This window comes from Plectropomus leopardus, chromosome 9, assembly GCF_008729295.1.
Source record: "Plectropomus leopardus isolate mb chromosome 9, YSFRI_Pleo_2.0, whole genome shotgun sequence".
Lineage (NCBI taxonomy): Eukaryota > Metazoa > Chordata > Actinopteri > Perciformes > Serranidae > Plectropomus > Plectropomus leopardus.
In genome coordinates, this window is record NC_056471.1 from 16,066,831 (window position 1) to 16,087,107 (window position 20,277).

At 38.3% G+C, this 20,277-nt stretch overlaps 1 protein-coding gene across 1 annotated transcript; it reads right to left on the reverse strand.

Moving 5' to 3' along the window:
- Nucleotides 1–3,721: 3,721 nt before the first annotated feature.
- Nucleotides 3,722–20,198, reverse strand: csf1ra (colony stimulating factor 1 receptor, a). The gene is made up of 22 exons (XM_042492995.1): nt 20,044–20,198; nt 19,631–19,753; nt 17,796–18,080; nt 17,339–17,626; nt 17,095–17,231; nt 16,649–16,814; nt 15,806–16,007; nt 15,334–15,449; nt 15,097–15,208; nt 14,806–15,005; nt 14,410–14,501; nt 13,463–13,589; nt 13,203–13,307; nt 12,942–13,052; nt 12,673–12,835; nt 12,481–12,563; nt 12,287–12,390; nt 11,727–11,849; nt 11,489–11,600; nt 11,294–11,393; nt 9,655–9,766; nt 3,722–7,296 (listed from the first exon to the last, which is right to left on the reverse strand). The coding sequence occupies exons 2-22, from the start codon at nt 19,680–19,682 to the stop codon at nt 7,150–7,152; spliced, it is 2,937 nt and encodes a 978-aa protein (XP_042348929.1). The 5' UTR covers nt 19,683–19,753; nt 20,044–20,198; the 3' UTR covers nt 3,722–7,149.
- Nucleotides 20,199–20,277: the final 79 nt, after the last annotated feature.

Genomic DNA, 20,277 nt, shown 5'->3' on the forward strand with positions numbered 1-20,277 from the left:
TTTTGCCATTTTTGTCTTGGATTTTTGGTCATATTTTCGACGTGCCAAATTATGCTTTTTTTTGCCTCCTTTTGCAACTTTCTTTGCTATGGCATTAATTGGCAGGTCAATCTAAGCTGTTTCCAGCTTTTTTCAGCTGTTTTTGGGACATGTCATATTTTGCCATTTTTGCCTTACTATAGTCTTGGATTTTTTGGTCATGTTTTCGACGTGCCAAATTATGCTTTTTTTGCCTGTTTTTGCAACTTTCTTTGCTATGGCGTTTCTTGACAGGCTATTTTAAGCTGTTTCCAGCATTTTTCAACTGATTTTGAGACGTGTCAAATTTTGAACTTTTTGCCTTACTATAGTCTTGGATTTTTGGTCATGTTTTCGACGTGCCAAATTATGCTTTTTTTGCTTCTTTTTGCAACTTTCTTTGCTATGGCGTTTCTTGGCAGGCTAATGTAAGCTGTTTCCATCAGTTTTCAACTGTTTTTTAGACGTGTCAAATTTTGAACTTTTTGCCTTACTATAGTCTTAGATATTTGGTCATATTTTCGACGTGCCAAATTATGCTTTTTTACCTCTGATTGCAACTTTCTTTACTATGGTGTATCTCAGCAGGCTAATCTAAGCTGTTTCCAGCTGTTTTCAGCTGTTTTTGGGACATGTCATATTTTGCCATTTTTGCCTTACTATAGTCTTGGATTTTTGGTCATGTTTTTGACGTGCCAAATTAGGCTTTTTTTGCTTCTTTTTGCAACTTTCTTTGCTATGGTGTTCCTTGGCAGACTAATCTAAGCTGTTTCCAGCTTTTTCAACAGTTTTTGGGACACATCAAATTTTGACATTTTGCCTTACTATAGTATTGAATTTTCTCTGTAGCTTTTCTAGGCTGTTTGCAGCTGTTTTTGGGAGATGTCAAATTTTGACATTTTTGCTATACAATAGCCTTGCATTTTCGGTAATTTTTTTGACATGCCAAATGACTGCGTTTTGGGCCATTTTTGCATCTTTCTATGCTGTAACATGTCTAAGCAGGCTATTCTAGGCAGTTTTCAGCTTTTTTGGTGACATGCCATATTTTGACATTTTTGCCATAATATAGAATGGTATTTTCCCGCTTTTTATCGACCATACTTCCACATGACGTTTTTCAACATTCCATACTATGACGTTTTTTGACAAATGAGACTTAGACTTTTCAGCATTGGACATGTTGACTTCTTGCACTGTTTTTTTACCATACTATACTATAATCTTCTTGAGTATGCTATCATATGACTTTTTGACATTGCAAATGTTGACTTTTTGGTAGTTTTTTTCAAACTTTTATACTATAATCCTTTTCACCGTGCTATATTGTGATGTATTTAGACATACACTTTTCAACATAGGAAATGTTGACTTTTTGGACCTTTTCTTGGACGTGTTAATACTACAATCCTCTTCAACATCCTAAAAAATGCCTTTTTATACATTTGGAATGTTGACTTTTTGGACTATTTTTTCCTATTTTTTTTGCTATGATCTGATTTTTTAACATTGCAAATGTTGACTCTTTGGTAAGTTTTTTTCTACATTTTACACTATAATTCTCTTCACCATGCTGTATTACCACTTTTTTGACATTTGGAAGGATGACCTTTTTCGACCTACAATACTATGAGTTTTCAACAATGGAAATGTTGACTTTTTGGACCATTTTTTCGACATATAAAACTATAATCCTCTTCAATATGCTATACTATGACTTTTTCCGACATTTGGAATGATTTTTCTTTTTACATTTTTTCTCACAGGATATAGTAAGATGTTTTTCAGCATACTATACTGTCACTTTTGACTTGTTAGACAATTTTTTCATCATGTTATACCATAATCCTCTTCCACGTTATGACTGTTACATGCTATACTGTGACTTTTCCAGCATTTGTAACAATGATTTTCGTTTCTTCTTATCGTTTTTTCCACATGCTATGGCATGTTTTCTCAAAATGCTATAGTATAATGGTTTCCGACATACAATACGATGATTTTTCATCATTGGAAATGTTTTGGATTGTTATATTTGACAGGTTATACTATAATCCTCGTCAGCATGATATACTATAACTTTTATCGACATTTTGAAAGATGACTTTCTACCTTTTTTTCAACATGCTATAGTATGATGTTTTTCGACATACTATGCTTTGACTTTTTTCAAGATTCAGAATGTTAACTTTTTGTTTTTTCGGCATGATATACTATATTCCTCTTCAACATGTTATATTATGGCTTATTTGGAAATTTGGAACAATTACTTTATCAATCGTTTTTTTTTGACGATGCTATAGCATGATGTTTTTCAACCTACTATAGTATGACTTTTTTCACCAGTTGATACATTTTTGGACTGTTTATTCAACACACTATACTAAAAACTTCTTCAACATGCTATACTATGACATCTTTTTGACGTTTGGAATGTTGATTTTTTTTCAACCATTTTTTCGGCAAGTTGTAGTATGTTTTTAAGCATACTATACTATGGCTTTTAGACTCATTTGAAACGTTTTCTGGACATGCTATACTGTCATCTTCTTAAACATGCTTTATTATGACTTTTTTTACTTTGTTGGAAAACACACCATAGTATTAATTTTTCTAGCTGGTTTTGATGACATAATGTACTTTCTCTTATTCATGCGAGTCTGGAAAACACCCTAAGTCATACTATGACTTTTTAATGCATTTTTGATGATATACTATACCATGACTTTTTAATGAATTTTTTGTCATATTATATTATGACTTATAAAGTATTTTTTAAGACATACTCCACTAATGGGACTAGCTGAAGAGTTAATGAACTGTTTAGATAACAAAAAATATGCAGTGGGAATATTTATTGACTTAAAAAAAGTATTTGATACTATTAAAATGGAAAGGAATGGTATTAGAGGGGTGGGTTCCCATTGGTTGAAAAGTTATATTGAAAATAGAGAGCAGTTTGTACAGATGGGTCAGCATAAGTCCGTATGTTTAAACATAACTTGTGGTGTCCCACAGGTCCCACAAACTGTTTATTCTATACATCAAAGGCATATGTAATCTGACAAATGTATTGAAATTTTTTTATTCTGGGGAGGACTTGCAGCAGCTCTTGAAAGAGGTCACAAACTAAATAGAAGAGTTAAAATGTTGGTTTGATAAAATAAATTATTAAACTTGAACATGTACATACTTGTATGATTGTTGTTTGGATTTTGTAAGATCAATGCAAATGTTAAAATGGAAATTGATAATGTGATAATAGAAAAAGTGTATGAAAACAAGTTTCTGGATGTTGTATTGGACCACAAGCTCTGCTGGAAACCCCACATAAAATATCTGTGTTCCAAGATGGCAAGGAGCATTGGAATTCTGGGTAAAACAAGGCACATACTGAATCGTAAAACACTGCACACTTTGTATTGTGCACTGTTATTACCGCATATGAATTACTGTGGGGAAGACTGGGGTAATAGTTACAAGAGCACCCTGCAAAGGATATGCATTCTGCAAAAAAGAGCAATAAGGATGATAAATAATGTTGTGTATTGTGTGGTATTGTGAACATGCCAACTCCCTTTTTTAAATTCAAAAATTATTAAATTTAGAGATCTTGTGAAATTTAAAACTACACAGGTACTGTTTAAAGCAACAAATAGTTTGCTTCCAGGTAGCGTTCAAAATATGTTCAAGAATAGAGAGGTAAAGTATCATATCAATTTAATTTTAAACAGCTTCGTGTTCACACCACTCTTCAGTTTGTGGGGTCACTTTGTGGAATGGACTAGACGAAGAAATCAAACAAAGCAATAACTTTAAAAATAAAAACAGGAATACAATCTTTGAAAGGTATATATATGAGGAAAGGGCATTTAAAATTTAATGATGCCTAAAATTAATGATTTAAACTCAAACCCAAACTAAGACTTTTTTGGCATAGCCTTTTTCCAGAGGTTTTGCTGCTTTACTGCCCAGTTTAAAACATTTAGAAAGTAATCAAAAGTAATCCAATGTGATATGTTACTCACTTTGATGAAGTATCTGTGACATTACTTATTATTATTTTATTATTTATTATTATTATTACTTATTACTTTTTATCAGGGTAGCAAGTAATCTTCCCATCATCACTAATATGTTTAGTTCTTGACGGACTGTTTAAAAAATTACTTCAGAAAGTCTGGCACCCCTTTAAAGTTTCCAACAGTGGTGAGCTAATTCACAAAAGAAACATTATTTTAGCTGAAACTACACAAGGAAGAAAAAGCAATTGGACTTCCTGTTGTCTCAGCGGTGGGATGTATACTTCCCTACAAAGTTTTCAGAGTTGTGCAATGTTGACAGATTCTGTGGAAGATGTTCCAGAGGAAATGCAAATTGGACATTGTCCAGTTTTTAAAAAAATAGACAGTGGGGAAATAATAACTTGAAGGCACACAGTTCCTTTCAGCTCATGAGGTAAAACAACAAAAATAGCAACAAAAAAAAAATATCTGTCACCATATGAAATATTGCAGTGTATAAAAACCTTACATTCTGGAGTTTCAGTGGCAAAGCCTAATTCAAAGCCTTTTTCAGTGATTTAAAGGCCCAGTGTGTAGGATTTAGAAGAATATATTGACATATATATATTGCATTAAGTATGTCTCTCTGTGTGTATAATCAGCTGAAAAAAAGAAGTGTGATTTTGTTACCATAGAGTGAGCTGTTCATTACTACATAGGGAGCAGGTCCTCATTTATGGAGATTGCCATGCTGCACCACCATGTTGTTCTACAGTAGCCCAGAGTGGACAAACCAAACACTGGCTTTAGACAGGACCATTAGTGTTTTCACATTGACCATTGTTTGAAACTCCTCTGTGTGAAACTGCTTTCTAAAGTATTTTAACTCTGTTCAATCAGCTGGTCCATTTGTTTGTGTGAGGCTATCCTCTGCGGATAAATCGCTTCCCACTAAAAAACCTTGAGAAAGAAGGAAAGAAATAAGGAGAGCACACACTGGGCGAGCGACTGTCTGCGATTAGCCAATACTGATAGAAGAAACAGTGAAACACTGATTTAACGTAAACTGCTAGCAGCATTTTTACCAGGTCTAATCACCTGGTCCACTTGTTTTGGAGAGGAATAGACCTCTGCAGATAATTTGGCTCCTGGTAATCCTCTTGAACAATAAGCAATGTCCAAAAGATGTTTCAGCTGGCTGCAATCTGCAATCCTCAACACTAGACGCCACTAAATCTCCTGAAATCTTTCACACTGCTCCTTTAATTTGCAACAATGATTGTCTTATTTGCACAAAAAAACACATACAACACAAATAATGATGTATTACTATCTATTCTACAATATTCCAGCGAAAATAAAGATACTTCTTGATTTACATGAGATATATACATAATCAGACATCTCAATTGTGTTTCATTCAGATGCAAGCAAATTTGAAATGCCTGAAATCACACAAATCTGCAGTCTGTATCTCTCACATAGCTTATATGTTATTCTAAAACCTTCAAACAGTTGGCAGTGTAGGCTGACTGCTACATACAGACATTAATGAAGCTTACATCTTAACACTCATCTAACTCTACAGAAAATGAGAAGATTAAGAAAGAAAAAAAGAAACTTTCACATTGTCAAACATGAAACATTGTTCATCTGATCCATAAGGGATCCACAGATTTCCCTGCTCAGTTCAGTTGTATTCGCTGCTCCTAAATCACACTGACCGCTGCTTAATTAATTAGACTGAAGTGGAACAATCACATGCTGCTACTGACAGCTGCTGTTAAGTGCGCTGTTAAGAATTACAGCTGTGACCAATGCACAAAGACGAAAAACAACACAGTCTGCCTTTGCCGCCTCCACGGTCGATTTAGCATGGTAAAAACAAGGAAAAACACTCACACTGTTTGGATATTTCTATTAAAGGGACAGTTCAGATTCTTTTTAAGTGGGTTTGTATGGTGTACTTATCCATAGACAGTGAATTATATAAAACAGATGTCAGACAATGAAGCTGACAAATCTGATGCTGTGGAAGAGTCTGCAATAAAACATATCTAACCACCTAAAAAATCATTATCAGTTTAAGTGTATGATATATTTAGAATATTTTCACTGCTTTAACTTGCTTTCAGACAATGTTTTCCAATGGGGAAATGAAGCTGTTCTATAATTCTCTTGAAAGCCAGACAATGCAATCTGGTGGCTTTGGCATAGATGGGAAACTTGAAGCTATAATCAACTTCTCCATCAGATTGGGCTGCCTCAATATATTAGATTAATGTTGTTGTGTTTTTTCCTGAGGGATTGTTTTAGGTGGCTAAAATGTGTTTTGTTGCTGAGCCCCTATCCCTAGCAATATATTGTCTGGCTTTCTTGTTGGACCCCTGCCTGCTTCTCTAAACTGGGGGCATGTCAACTGATCTCTACTATATGTAACAAACTGACTACTCCATACAACCACACTTCAAAAAATCCTATCCTAACTATCCCTTTAAGGTGATCTGAGAATAAAACCTAACTTGTCTAGAGCACATGAAGATGAGTAGTCAGAGTAGTTGTTGTTGTGGATCCAGTGTTTGTTTGCTTCCTCTAAGGAACCATAAATGCAATAAAATGATGAGAAGGAACTGAACCTGCTGACAAGCAGCCGAAATCCCCACAAAAACAAGACATTCCTTGTCACGGAACAATAACATTAATAAAAAAATGTATATATTCATAATAAGAAATTAAGAAACAGATGCTCCTTTAGATAACAGATTATACCTGAAATGTATATCAGGAGGAGTAATAAACAGTCTGTGAGTAACGTTTAGGATAGGGTACAGCTTTGGATGCTTTGCAGTCTGTTGACGCATTTCCTCCTTTCATGTCTGCAGTCGGTGTCATTAGACGTGGCAATTTGCAGTCATGGTCTGCAAAGAAGCAAGTCACATGCTTGCTGCAGCTGCTTGTCTGTCTGGCGAGCAGGCGCAACAGGCAAAAAATAGCTGTGAAGGCAACTCTCTGCGACTGTCCAGTGGTTACAATAAGCTGTAGGACTCTGGCCACGAGCTATAGCTGATCGTGCTTTTCTGATGCTCATTGATGAGTGATTAATTGACTGATTGGCAGGTTAAGGCTTTTAACAAAACTGATAGTTGTTGGTCTTCATAAGAGGCTGCTCCTCTTCCTCGTGGTCACAAGACTGGTCACAGGGGCCGTCGCAGCACTTGGGCTCGTCACACACTTCACCCTCCGTGACCTGCTGCTGCACATTCTGGTAGATTAACTGTGGAGACGCAGCATTTAGACGGTGAGACTTGATCCTACAAATACAAATCTCAGCTTCTTATTGATACTACGGCAGAGAAAAGTGTCTTGCATTCAAATAATATGTAACAGCTATTTAAAAATTTGTGTGAGTCTCCCTTGAGAACAGCACTCGAACAAGATCCAATTAATTTAATTTATTTTACAGCTCAGCTTAATCTGATTGTCAGTGAGAATTAAATATAAAAAGAGGGTTTTCTGGGGACATTTGGCCTGAGCATCACATGTTTTGTTCTATCAGTAGCTCTGGCGAAACTAGACTGGTGTCACTGAACTCTGCCTCACATGAGGGCGGCATCCAAATTAGGTGTTGCGACAAAAATGTCAGTCCTTCCATTCATTTGGGTAGAGAGTCTAGACTGCGGCAATGAGGCCACACGGACAGTGGGGAAAAAAATACAGCAGCATGCAGCAAAAAGCTGAAACGTAATCGACTTTTGGAGCAAACTTAACGTCATTCTTCAGTGGCCAATCATGTAACCGCTGATCAGACCGGAAGAAATTCTGTTTTCCTAGGATGGTGAGGGTATGACCCACCCCAGTCTGCCTCTGACTTGCTTACCCTGACATTCTTACCCTAACCCGAGACAGTCTCGCTCCTCATGCTTACAGCTAACCAACACAACCAACAAAGGGTTAAATGTTTAAATTCCTCCCGTCTGGTAGGTGTTACATGTCACGGTACGCCAAAACAACCCAAAACATCAGTTTCTTTGCCCAGGTTGTGACTCTGATGAACTCTTAACAGTCACAGAGTGTCAGAATAATCACAGATGCACATTAACACTCTTTTTAACTTGTTTTTACCATATGACCCTTGCACTGTTTTTTAATACCTCTATTTGTAACTGCACTATTACGCAGAAAAACTTGTATATATTAGCTAAAATTGTTTAATTAGGGCTTTTAAAAACATAAATTTAAAACTATAGTTTTCTGTTTTTATCTGTTTTTTCTTCTTATCTTTTTCTTTTATATTTAATGTTTAATTTCCTGTACATTGAGAGCAAAGCTAACTGAAGTCAAATTCCTTGTTTGTGTAAACATACTTGGCCAAAAAAGCTGAATCTGATTCTGATAAGAGAGAGAGTAGGGCAGGTCATTCAAGAAAAAATTAATCAAGTAATACAGTCTCTTTCTGTCATGCCTAAGTATTTACTAACAGCTCATGTGCCCTATCCAACAAAGGAGAGCATGTGTGTTTTGTAGCAGTAAAGATAATACAGTAATGATAAACAAAAATAATTCTACAGATCTTTTATGCCAACATGAACAAACATACTGAAAAATACTCGCTGGAATGGGGAGATTTTCTATAGCTGGCCTCCTCTCTCACTTCCCCATGCAAATTTGTAAATCCTAGGATGCTGAAGGAATGGTCCGACTTATTCTGCCTCTGATTGGCTTACTCTTATGTTTTGCCTTAAACCCTAACCAATCCCATTCCTTGTGCCTAAACTTAACCAATCCAACAAACCAAAGCAACAAGTCAGACCCACTCAGTGGAAGAGTAAATGTCTTTGCATAGTGAATCTGCATTTTTTTGATGTTTTTTTAATCCATCATTCGAAAATAAAAAAAAAGTTACGCATAGAAACCTTGTACACTGATTCTGATGCGTTTTATTGTTATATTCGATGTGAAAATCCTCTGTACAAGACTAATTTTCTCACTGCTTCTCTCCCCTGGAGGTACTTCACTCTCTCCCAGTGTCTTTTGCCCCGCAGCTGCATGAAGAGAGCGAGCTGTCTTCCCCTCTCTGTGTCCACACTTATGCTTCCCCTGTCTGTGTATAAAGGTCTATTCTATTCTATTTTATCAGTTATTAAAAGATACTGTGTGCTTTGCTCCTCTCTCTTGTCACGTATGTGTACTGCTACATTTTCTTTACTGATTCTTGGTCAAACGACTATCTAAAAGCTTTTGACGGTTGCAAAAAACGGAGAAAATCAAACCTTTTCCGAAAACTTTAATGACAGACCATAGTTCGGAGTCAGTGCGCAAATGTGATTGACACAACATGAGATCGTATTTGTTTTTACAATTTACAATTTCAGGTATTAGAATTTCAAATATGTTTCTGAAAACATTTGAGGAAAGAAATAGGCAATGCAGTCACAGAATCTCAACCGATAGTTGATCTGCCTCGTTTGAGGATTCATTCAGAATTTTGTGTTGCGATGGATGAACCACATTTTCTTAAAGTTGAAGTTGAGGCATGATAATGTAAATTCATATGCAGTAAATGGTCAGTCTATTGTATCCACTATGACTTCAAATAAATCAATGGATTCGGTGCATCTCTGTAAAAACTTACCTGTTCCTGCTCAGGTTGGTCCCCAAGTAGTCTCTGTATCATCTGACTGATCTTGCTAAACATGGGACGCTCTGTAGGCTCCAGATTCCAGCACATCTTCATGATCTCGTAACTATAACGAAAGCAAACCATACTTAGAAAACAGATTTATTTCAGATGTTCCTGGACAAAAAAGTCATTGATATATACATTTGGAGTGGGGGGGGGGTTATATCCCAAACAGTTCACTCCAATTTTACAGATCAAACTCTGTAAAATCAGAAAACTGTATAAAGTCATATTAGACAAATAAGGAGAGGCTTATGGAGGTGGTGACGCAGTTTGATAAGAGAGACTTGTTCATGAGCACCCCGGCCCCAACAGTCTCATTTTGCTGCCGTGAAATAGCAGTTACATGGCTTCCAAGCTTTGCGATCATGTGGCTAACAGCAGAACTGAGGCCCGACACACAGCACAACAACAGATGATTAGGTCCTGACTCAGATTCAGTCCCCTCTGTTTCCACAGTTATTCCGGGTGGTGTGACAGCCACACTAAATCAGCGCACACAGATGTAAGAGCCCTCTGAGATACTGGGAAAACACTTTTTATTTTCTCATTTCGGCTTGTTAAGTTTAGAGTCTAGGCTTGTTTTGTTACAGTGTTACGGGGTTGGAAGATAACCCGGAGCAAGTAAGTTAAAATCAGGAATAATAAGAGCACTTCATAAGGTTACCTCATGTGTCAGTTACTGCAGATGTAAGATAGAGCGGAAGATGGGAAAAGAGAAAGAGATCTTTGTTCTGCTAATGAACACTTGGGAAGCATGCTATTTGAACAGACCAACGCTGAAATGAACTTAGGATCAACTTTTTTTTTTTTAAATGAGTCATTATTTAAGCTTATATTAACTTAAATGTTACCTGTTGCTGTCACTGTTCCTCAGACAGACTTTTGCAGCTGATATAAAAGCAACTCTACCTAATTACTTCATTGTAAAAACCCAGCTGATAGTCACTTGATACTCCAGTAAAACTGGACTGATAATCAGGTGACAGTATTAACACTGGTTGGACAAAGTGTGAGCTGCAGGGGAAAAAAGATTAACTCAATAGAGAAACTCCAGTTTATTCAGAATTGCGCAGCTAGACTTGAAAAAGCAGATTATCCCGGTTTTAGCTTCACTCCTCTGGCTCCCAGTATCTTTTAGAATTATTTTTAGGTTGTTTTTTTAAATATTTTAATTGTTTTTAAAGCTCTTAATGGTTTGGGACTGGCCTACATTGCAAATTCTCTATCATTTTATAATCCCTCGTGAGCTCTTAGATCCTTTACTGCTGGGTTTTTGAATACACACAATCATATGCACAAGAAAATAGGCAGCACAGCTTTTGTTCACAACACTCTAAAATATGGAACAACCTTCCAAAAGCCATAAGAGAAGCGGGCTCTGTGAACATTTTTAAACAACAACTGAAAACCTTTCTGTTTAGTCTGGTTTTTAATTAACATAACTCTTGTATTTATTATTTTATATCAGTTCTGCTATTTGTAATGTTTTAACTGGTCTCTATACTTTAATTATTATTTGTAGTATTATTATTATTATTAAAAAGCAGCATCTTTAAATGAGCAGACTTTATGTTTCTTAAGGGCTTACATCTCAGCTGGGGCAAAGCTCGGCTGACACATCTGGTAGCCACGCTTCACCATCTTGTAGAACCTGGAGTCCACTGCCACACTGGGGTACGGGCTCTTGCCTTGTAGAGAAAAACATTAGCAATCAAATCATATTAGCAGTCAAATCATGAAATAAATGTGTGTAAATGTAGTGTGCACATGCACATGATCTGACCTAAAGAGAAGATCTCCCACAAGAGGATGCCGTAGGACCAGACGTCACTCTGGACGGTGTAAATGCAGTCAAAGATGCTCTCAGGAGCCATCCACTTCACTGGCAAACGGGCCTTAAAAAACAATGTAAAAAAGCATCCCAAAATGTGTTGTTGTTTTTTTAATGTAGTCTATAACTTCATTAATGAATAAAGTTTATCATATTTTTTTAAGTAAATGTTAGCTCTATTCTAGCTTACATTGCCCTTCACCACATAGTTGGAGTCGTTCATGATGTCACGTGCCAGGCCAAAGTCGCAAATCTTGGCCACTCTGCGGTCAGTCAAGAGGACATTCCTCGCAGCCACGTCTCTGTGAATACACTACGCGCGCACACACGCACCCACACACACACCCACACCCACACACACACACACACACACACACACACACACACACACACACAAAAGTTTGTCTCTGGCTGTTATCTCACACATCAAAAGACAATAAGATCACTGAACAGAGTGTATCTCATCGTAACATGACGAATTTTGATTAAACACATATCCAGTCTATGACAAATATGGACAATGAAATTGGGAAATACCCCTCACGGCCCCTTTACCAAAGATTTCACACCCTTTATTCATCATATCCTATTAAAAGCAACACTGTTTCAATGTAAAATCAGTTGCTGTTTTTCCTGAAATCCAGTTTGTTACCTGGGGATGACACAGCAGCTGCTGTTGTAAATTATCACATTAACATTTTCTGTTCTTGATGTTTGCACATTAAGATTTTAAGTGGCAAAATCACTCACGTTCTTGGCAGCCAGAAAATCAAGGCCCTGAGCCACATGGAAGGAAAATCTCAGCAAGTCATCAATGTCCAGCGGCCAGTCACCAGTCTCCTCACTCACAGAGTCTTGGCGAGAAAGCTTTTCATTAGCATGCTGTAGCTCGATGACTATATTTGTGTGAATTTAAACTGGGACTGAGTGAGAAAGCTTTTTACCTGGAGATGATTCGGTATTTGGCAGCTGGCTGGGTCTCATCTCTAAGTAGCTGCTTGAGGATGTACTGGAGATCCCGCTGTCGCTGATGGATGGAGAAAAAACAAGAGGATCAACAAAAGAGTGGGATGACGGAGACTGAATATATTTAACAAATCCTCCGTTACCATACTGCACATGTTTCCATGGTGTACCTCCTAATGAACTTTTTCTGGCTGCAGATGTTCTTGTAGTCATTAGATTCCTCCATAATGTCGGGAACATTCATAATAAAGTTCTCAAACGTCTCTGCCTTCTGGCGAAGAAAGTTCAGGAGGTCGCCAAGGCTGCAGTACTCTGTGATCACAAGCACTGGTCCTGATGAGGAGACACACCATGTAATTCCAGTCACGTAATGATTTTCCTAAACATGTTTTTACCATATTCTACTTTAATCAGAGACAAATGCAGGATGCTGTCTGACCTCCGTGGGTGCACGCTCCCAGTAGATTGACGATGTTCTTGTGGTGTCCGAGGTGGCTCAGGATCTTCAGCTCAGACATCAGAGCTTCCCTCTCATCTGAGTGGGCACTGGCTGCAGAGACACAGCTTACAGTCACATTATCCTCCTATCTGACAATGCACTACAAATGACTTAGGATCACACGTTTTCAGATTTGCTGGGCCCTTTGAGTCCCTCATGTAAAAACAGTCTGTTTTATCAGAGATCTTAACATCAGCTCACCTTTTAACATTTTCACTGCCACACGCAGCACATTGTCCTCCTCTCCAAGACCATAGGCTGTGGCCTGAACGACCTTTCCAAAAGCTCCTGCACCCAAGATCTTCCCTGGTCGCACAGAAAGTACGAGTAAGCATTTTGAGATCTTTTTCTTTTTCAGATTCTATTATGTTTATTTTCACTGTTCAATTTTTCTAGAGCACTAAATAACTGTTTTAACATGTGCACAACTTTATCACAATGTAAAATAACGTTACACAGACCTAGCTTCAACTTGTCTCTCGGAAACTCCCACTTCTCATTGTAAGGCAGTTGAGTGGGGTCAACAAAGGTGTAGTTGTTGCCATCTCTTGCCTCAATGATCTGCCAGCGGATCTCGTATCTGGGTTTCTGAAGATGGAGATAGGAGCAAATAGTGGTAAACCACAATGGGTTTTTTTTTGTTGACCCCTGGAGTGTAGTTTTTCTATGTGAAAAAATTGTCTTTCATATCATCTTTACCACTGGTGCTCTGTGATGTAATGTTAGTTCCTTGCATTTCTCTCCTCTAACTAGATTCTTGTTCAAACAAGGTAGATCTGGGGAATCAATCATTAAACTCTTAAATTCATCTAAAATACTTATCCCAGACTTATCCAAAGTAAACTGAAAGCTGTTCCTTTTCCTTTCTTAGTATATGCACATGCATGGTCTATCTAAAAGGTAAAAGCTTTTTCCCAACAGCCAGAATCACTGACTGCGCTTCTGTCTTTGAGTTATATCAGTTTAATCGCAGTGAAACAAAATGTTGTTTTTTTTTCTTTCAATGTTTGCCTGAATATTTTCTTGAAAAAAAAATGCTGCAGATGATTAGAGCTGGGAGGTATAAGCTGGAAAACACAAGGATGCCATAGCACATGGTCTAATGTAGTCCAAATCGATAGTAAAAATTAAAAGTAATTCATTGATTTGTTTCACACTTGTTAAACAGCACACTTTTTAATCTTTGGTCTCAGGAGAAGGTATTAAATATTCTTATGTCAAAATGCTCAAGTCCAAGTGAAGTCACTTGCCATTAGTGTTCAAGTTGATTTGCAAGTGGGTTTTTTGTTTGTTTTTTGTTAAGTTGAGTCTAACTCAAGTCCAAGGCATGTGACTCAAGTCAACATCTCTGCTAATTAGTAACTTACAAATTAAACTCCTGTGTGTTTTTATGGTTAAGACACTTTACCTGCTTATATTTGTATAGCAGAAAAACCAGTAGCACAAGCAGGATGGTCAGGATGCCTGCTGCTCCAGTCAAGGTGGAAGTAAAGAGTTTGTCTGCACAATTAAAAAGAGATGAACATTAGCTCATGTAGAGAAATTACATCTGATGTTTTCTAACGTCCCTCTATGGATTTTGTATCCTTTTTGCATTTTTAGAAGAAATGTTCAGTAACACAAAATTAAGCATGAGAACCATGTGGTTTCATAACAACAAAGGGATCTGCTGACACACAAATTTCACAAACATTAGATTTTGTGTAAACACCATGTGACTAAGCAATAGCAAACTAAGAAGTACAAAACTTGTGATCACATCCTGAAAAATTAGCAAATGATCTTCAAATGATCCGAGGCTCACCAGAAACCTCCATGGCAAAAGTGTCACGGCTGACGCCGACAAGGTTGAAGGCCACACACTCAACTGTCATCCTCCGGCTGGACGGCCCCACAGTGAGGACACTTTCCACCTCCACAGCCCCGTATCCCTCCCTCTGGACCTCCACAGTGGGAGCCTGCAGAGGGATGGCCATCTGCAGCCCTGAGGTGTTTTCATTACACCTGCCTCATTGATAAACATATACTGTCAGATAAAGGACATACAACAAACTTAATGACATTTTTCTGATTGCTGTTCCATGTGCCAACTCACGTTGGCCGTATCCCGAAACACTGGTACCAGATGATTCTGGGAGCAGGATAGCCAAATGAGGTGCAAGTGAGTGTAGTTATGTTTTCCCATCTCACCACAGCAATGGGTCTCTCTGCCAGTGAGAAAATGAATGGAAAGAAAGCAATGACCATATTTCGATGAAACATTTTCCTTTTACCTGAGAAAATGAAATCATGCCACGACTTCATGATTTGATATGTTTCCTGTGTCACTTACGATACATTTGGACTTGGAATGTGATGGATGCATTGGCCAAATTGTTTCTGGCATAGAAAGTGTATTGCCCCTGTTCCTGTGCATTCATTCTCTTCAGCTGAAGGGTGGCATGGTATCTAAAATAAAAACAAAAAGTTCTGTCTTTAAGCTGAAAAAAAGAGGAACCCAAAGTGACTAATTCTGCGGTTTGCATTCAGACAGTTCCGATGTATCATCGCTGAGTACGTCGTCAAAACTAAAAGAGAACAATGCTCTTCCTTCTCGCATGACCTGAGGAAATACAATGACCTTGGTGTTCCCTGTCAAATTCACACAAAATGCACCAACAGCATATTTCAAATCCAGGATAACCCCCCTCCTTACTGTAGTACACGTTTAAAAATTGATTTGCAAGTTTTGCAAGAAATGTGCTCACATCTCAGAGCAATAAAATGGAGCCTGTTGCAGTGTTTCACCAGCTCTGGTGTTTTACCTGTTGTTGTATCTGATGAGCTTGTGCTCCTGTGTGGACGTGTTGGGAGATGTCGGGGTGTGCCATTTGTGCTCTGTAATGTGAGGGTACGCCTCGATGAGCACAGTGAGCTCCAGGTCTTCTCCCTCGTTCACCTCCACTGAAAGACCCTTGTGGGCCAGTTTAGGGGACAGTTGCGGCTGCAGCCTGATGTAGGCCTTGTCTGTTCAGAAGAATCAAAACAGTTTGTTTTTAGTGATTTATTGGGCTTTTTTTTAAAATGAGCAGTGGTGGATGAAGTATCTAAAAGCTGTACTTGAGTTTAAGTACAGATTTCTCCAAACCAACTTTGGAAGAGGTTAAAGTCAAAGTACTAAAGTATCTGGTATTTACTGTTTTAAAGTATCAAAAGTAATTTTGATATTAAATATACTTAAGCATAAACAGCACGTGGTTAAATTCTGAGGATTATGAAGTTTATATCTTCTTAACATACAACACCTTAAAACTGAGCATACATTAGGCTTGAAAAAACAAGGTCTTTTTTGCAATATAAAGAGAACCAGTTTTTCCTTCACTCTCATTCTTGTACTTATCCATCCGTCTCCTCCTCTTGTCCTCATTTCTGTACTTTTTTTGTAGTTGATAACTTAGATTCTTTGAAGAAATGTAGTGGAGTAAAAATAAGTATATTTATTATGAGATGTAGTGGAGCGAAAGTGAAAGTTGACAGAAATATAACTACTAAAGTAAAGTACAAATACTGCCAAAAAATAGTTAAGTACTGTAACAAAGTAATAATACTTAATTACATTACTCCACTGAATATGAGACATAGCAAGGGTCACTGTTTTTGTGGCTTACCCACAACCAGCAGGTATGTTGTTGAACTGTTCAACCCGGCTTCATTAGTGCCAGTGCAGGAAATGTTTCCTGTGTCTGCAAGATCCACAGCAGGGATGGTCAGTATGCTCTGAATGTCCAGGCGATTTTCTCCACTGGAGCGGACCCTCTCCTCTATCACTGGTTTCTGAAGACAAGAAGAGGAAATAAATTCAGAGTTGAAAAAGAGTACCTCATCTGTTAGCACTTCAGCACCTCCGGTGCCCTTGCCTCAAAGTCAGTGGTTTTTTTAATGTTTTGGTTTTTTTTGTTAAAGCCTGAAATAAGGTCTGTGGTCTACAGGTCTACAGATCATCACCAAACCAACCAGCAATAGCTTCTGGGTTAGCCTACAGAAAAAAATGTCATCACTGGAGTACTCTGTTCTGATAAAGATCAGGAAAATTCCCAAAATGCCTCAAACTGACCGACTTGGTGGTGTATTTCCATGTGACATTATAGTTGAAGTTGGGGTTGTGTGTTGTGCAGCGAATCTTGAGTTCTTCCCCAACAATGCGCACATATTCCTCTGTCTCCAAGAGGACGTATGGAGGGAAACGGAGCTCTGGAAAAGAGAGAAAATATCAGCTCAAGTATCAAACTTGATGAACATATCAGTTCAAATGACTATTACAGCTTCAGGTGATTGTTTTAATAACCAAGTGACCTCACTCTGAATGACATTGATGGAAAAGGCTTTGGAGGTCTTCTCCCCTCCATTGACCTTCGCTGTGCAGACATAGTCGGCGTTGAAGCTGGGGTGAAGTCTGTGGATAAGAATACCGCGGTGCCTGTAAACTGTGAAGTTCATCCCCGACGGCACAGAGGTGCCATTGTCCATGCGGAGGCCCAGGTCTGTGGCTGCTGGGTCTGTCAGCAGGCAGGGCAGCAGGTAGTCCTCACCCTCCTTCTTCACCACCCGCAGAGATGTACTGCTGGTCCAGAACACACGGTTTGGATCTGGTTAAGACAGAGATGGAGGCAATTCATTAGGTCACACAACAATGGAATAATGTGAGATTTACATGCACAAACTATCACAGGAAAGAATAACTGGTGGGTACAATGACCCATCCAAGCATTACCAGCTCACCAGCTTGTCCTACTATTCTAATCCATACAAGCTCACCTTTTACAAACACGTGCACCGAGGAGGTCAGTTGCTGTGACCCAGCAGCAGTGTAATAACATTTGTATGTTCCAGTGAATTCTGCAGAGGGACGGTCCACCCTCAAAGTGCGGACGTTCCCGTTGCCCCTTGACACGTAGCGTCTGTGTTTAGGTAGCCTCGTTTGCCAGTTTACAGGCCCGTCACCCTCACATCTCAGATCCAGAGGGGTCCCGGGTCTGACCACCACCTCCGAACTCCCCAACATCTTAGAGTTGAACTTGATCACCGGACGCCTCCATTCCACTGAGAGGGAAAAATACGAAATAACGTGGAATGGAAACACAGTGTTAGACAAATGAATAAAGATGGACTTTGGAAGTATTTCTCCTCTTTTTTGTGTTTAATTTTGGTCATCAAAAAAAAAAAGATTATGAAAAAAACGCAGAGTTGTCTCGTCTGTGCCATGATTCAGATCTATTTTGGAAATAATCCTATGAATTCAGGAAACAGATTGAAGACTTGGAGCCTAATAACATCCCTCAATCCTTCTCACTTCTGCTTTTTTTTTCACTCTGTTGCTGTTGTGTTTTTGGGGCCCTCATGTTTAACACCAAAAATAAGAGTAGACACACATACGAAAGAGGGTTTCTTTGAAGGAGCTCAATAGTCCCCTTAAAAAGAGGGTGTAATTAAGTTTGAGTTCGCTATCTTTACACTGGAGTTGTGAGAAAAAACTTCAAAAATCTTAAGCACGGATAATATTTTTCGGCCATCTTTATTGGAGCACAAAAAGACCCGTAATCCCAAGGGAGTGTTAACATTTTAGTGTTACTGTTAACAACAATGCTCTCTTTGATGACTTTGTTGAAAATGCTGGACAACTAATTTCATCTAAAAAAATTTTTGCTTTTTGGATTTTGTGAAAAGGGCAGAGATTGACATGTTCCTGTCGACCTGAAGTATTCTCTCATTTCGTGCTCAGTCTCCACTTTCGTTTAAGGTTATAAAAGTTTCCATTGGGAGGTTTTCACGGTGTGTTTCGAAGCTTGAAGCAGAACTGAGATTCCATGTTCAGCATTTTTTTTTCTATCCACCACAACACACAACATAATGTGGGAAAGAAATGCAGTTTGAGACCAATCAGCGTTTGATTCTGAACTTCCTGATTGTGTCAACAGTTGCCATTCCTCTTCAATAGCCTAAATGAACTATTCATCCAACCCTAAAATGACCCCAAAGCACACCTCATACAGTAATCCACCAGAAAGCAAAACTAATTGATTTAGCCATAATTAAACCAAATAAACAGATTCTTTATGTGCTGTAATGCAAACACATGAAATTGCGATTTGATGCTTGGCGGGTGATATTTGTTTACTATGTTGTGTTCAGAGCTGAACTAAAATGGGGAAGAAAAAAAGAGAAAGAAAGCGTGTGTTATATCTTAGATGGAGCAGTGTTTCTCCGCTCATCTGCACCGACCACGGGTTTATGCCATGAAATGTACCATAAAGTGAAATACACGAGAAGTCATGTTTGGCGGATTTTATAAAAAATTTGGTCTGTAGTAGTGCAGAGAAATGTGTCCTTTAAAGAATATATTATAATGATTTGACCAAATGTAAAACTTTTAAGTTAAGCCAGACCTTCACTTCACTAAAACACTGAATCCTAAATATTGTCAGATGTTACATCTTTCAAATCAATATGAAAATGATAAGTTACTCCAATCTTTGTTTTATTTAAGTTTTTTTAAATCTACAGTAGCTGCCAAAAAACAGTCAGAGTGAAACGAAAAGACACAAAATGCAAAGCAGCCATGGATTTATCAATCAGTGCTTGTTGGGCCTTACCTGAAGCAGCAGAGGGCATAATCCACAGCAGCAGAGCGAAGTAGGGCTGCATCCTGGATCACCTCCAAACCTGCAGTTTGAATGTTGATGCTTGCTCGTGCGACGAAACACTCTCCTTTAGATCTGTGGCGATCAAGAAAGAAATGAGAACCACCTCTGAAGTTGTGCTATCACTCATCAACTTCTCTTTTCTGACCACTTAAAGCAGCTTTGCTCGTAAACACGAGTCTCTTCTGAACATGGATCTTTTCTACCACATCTTTGTCCTATAATGCATACATTACAATTAAAAAGAGTCACAAATTAAATACTTTAAGGAAGCTTTTCATTATTACAGTTAGAAAATTGATAAGCCACTTCACCTTAAAATGCAGAATTATTGGAGCTGACTCATTAATTTAAAATGTACTCACCTGCAGATGTTCTCAGCTTGACAAAAGGGTTTAATCACGTCCCTGAGTTTGATGTTTCATCCAAAGCTGACACATGAGTCCAGTCCTCCCGTTCTGTTTGCCTCTGCCCTTCTTCTCCTTCTGCTTGTGTACAGTCTCTTCACCACAGAAGTCACACAGCAAACATGAAATCTTTCAGACTAGCAAGTGGCGGAGGGTGGAGGGAACTCTGTGTGTGTGTGTGTGTGTGTGTGT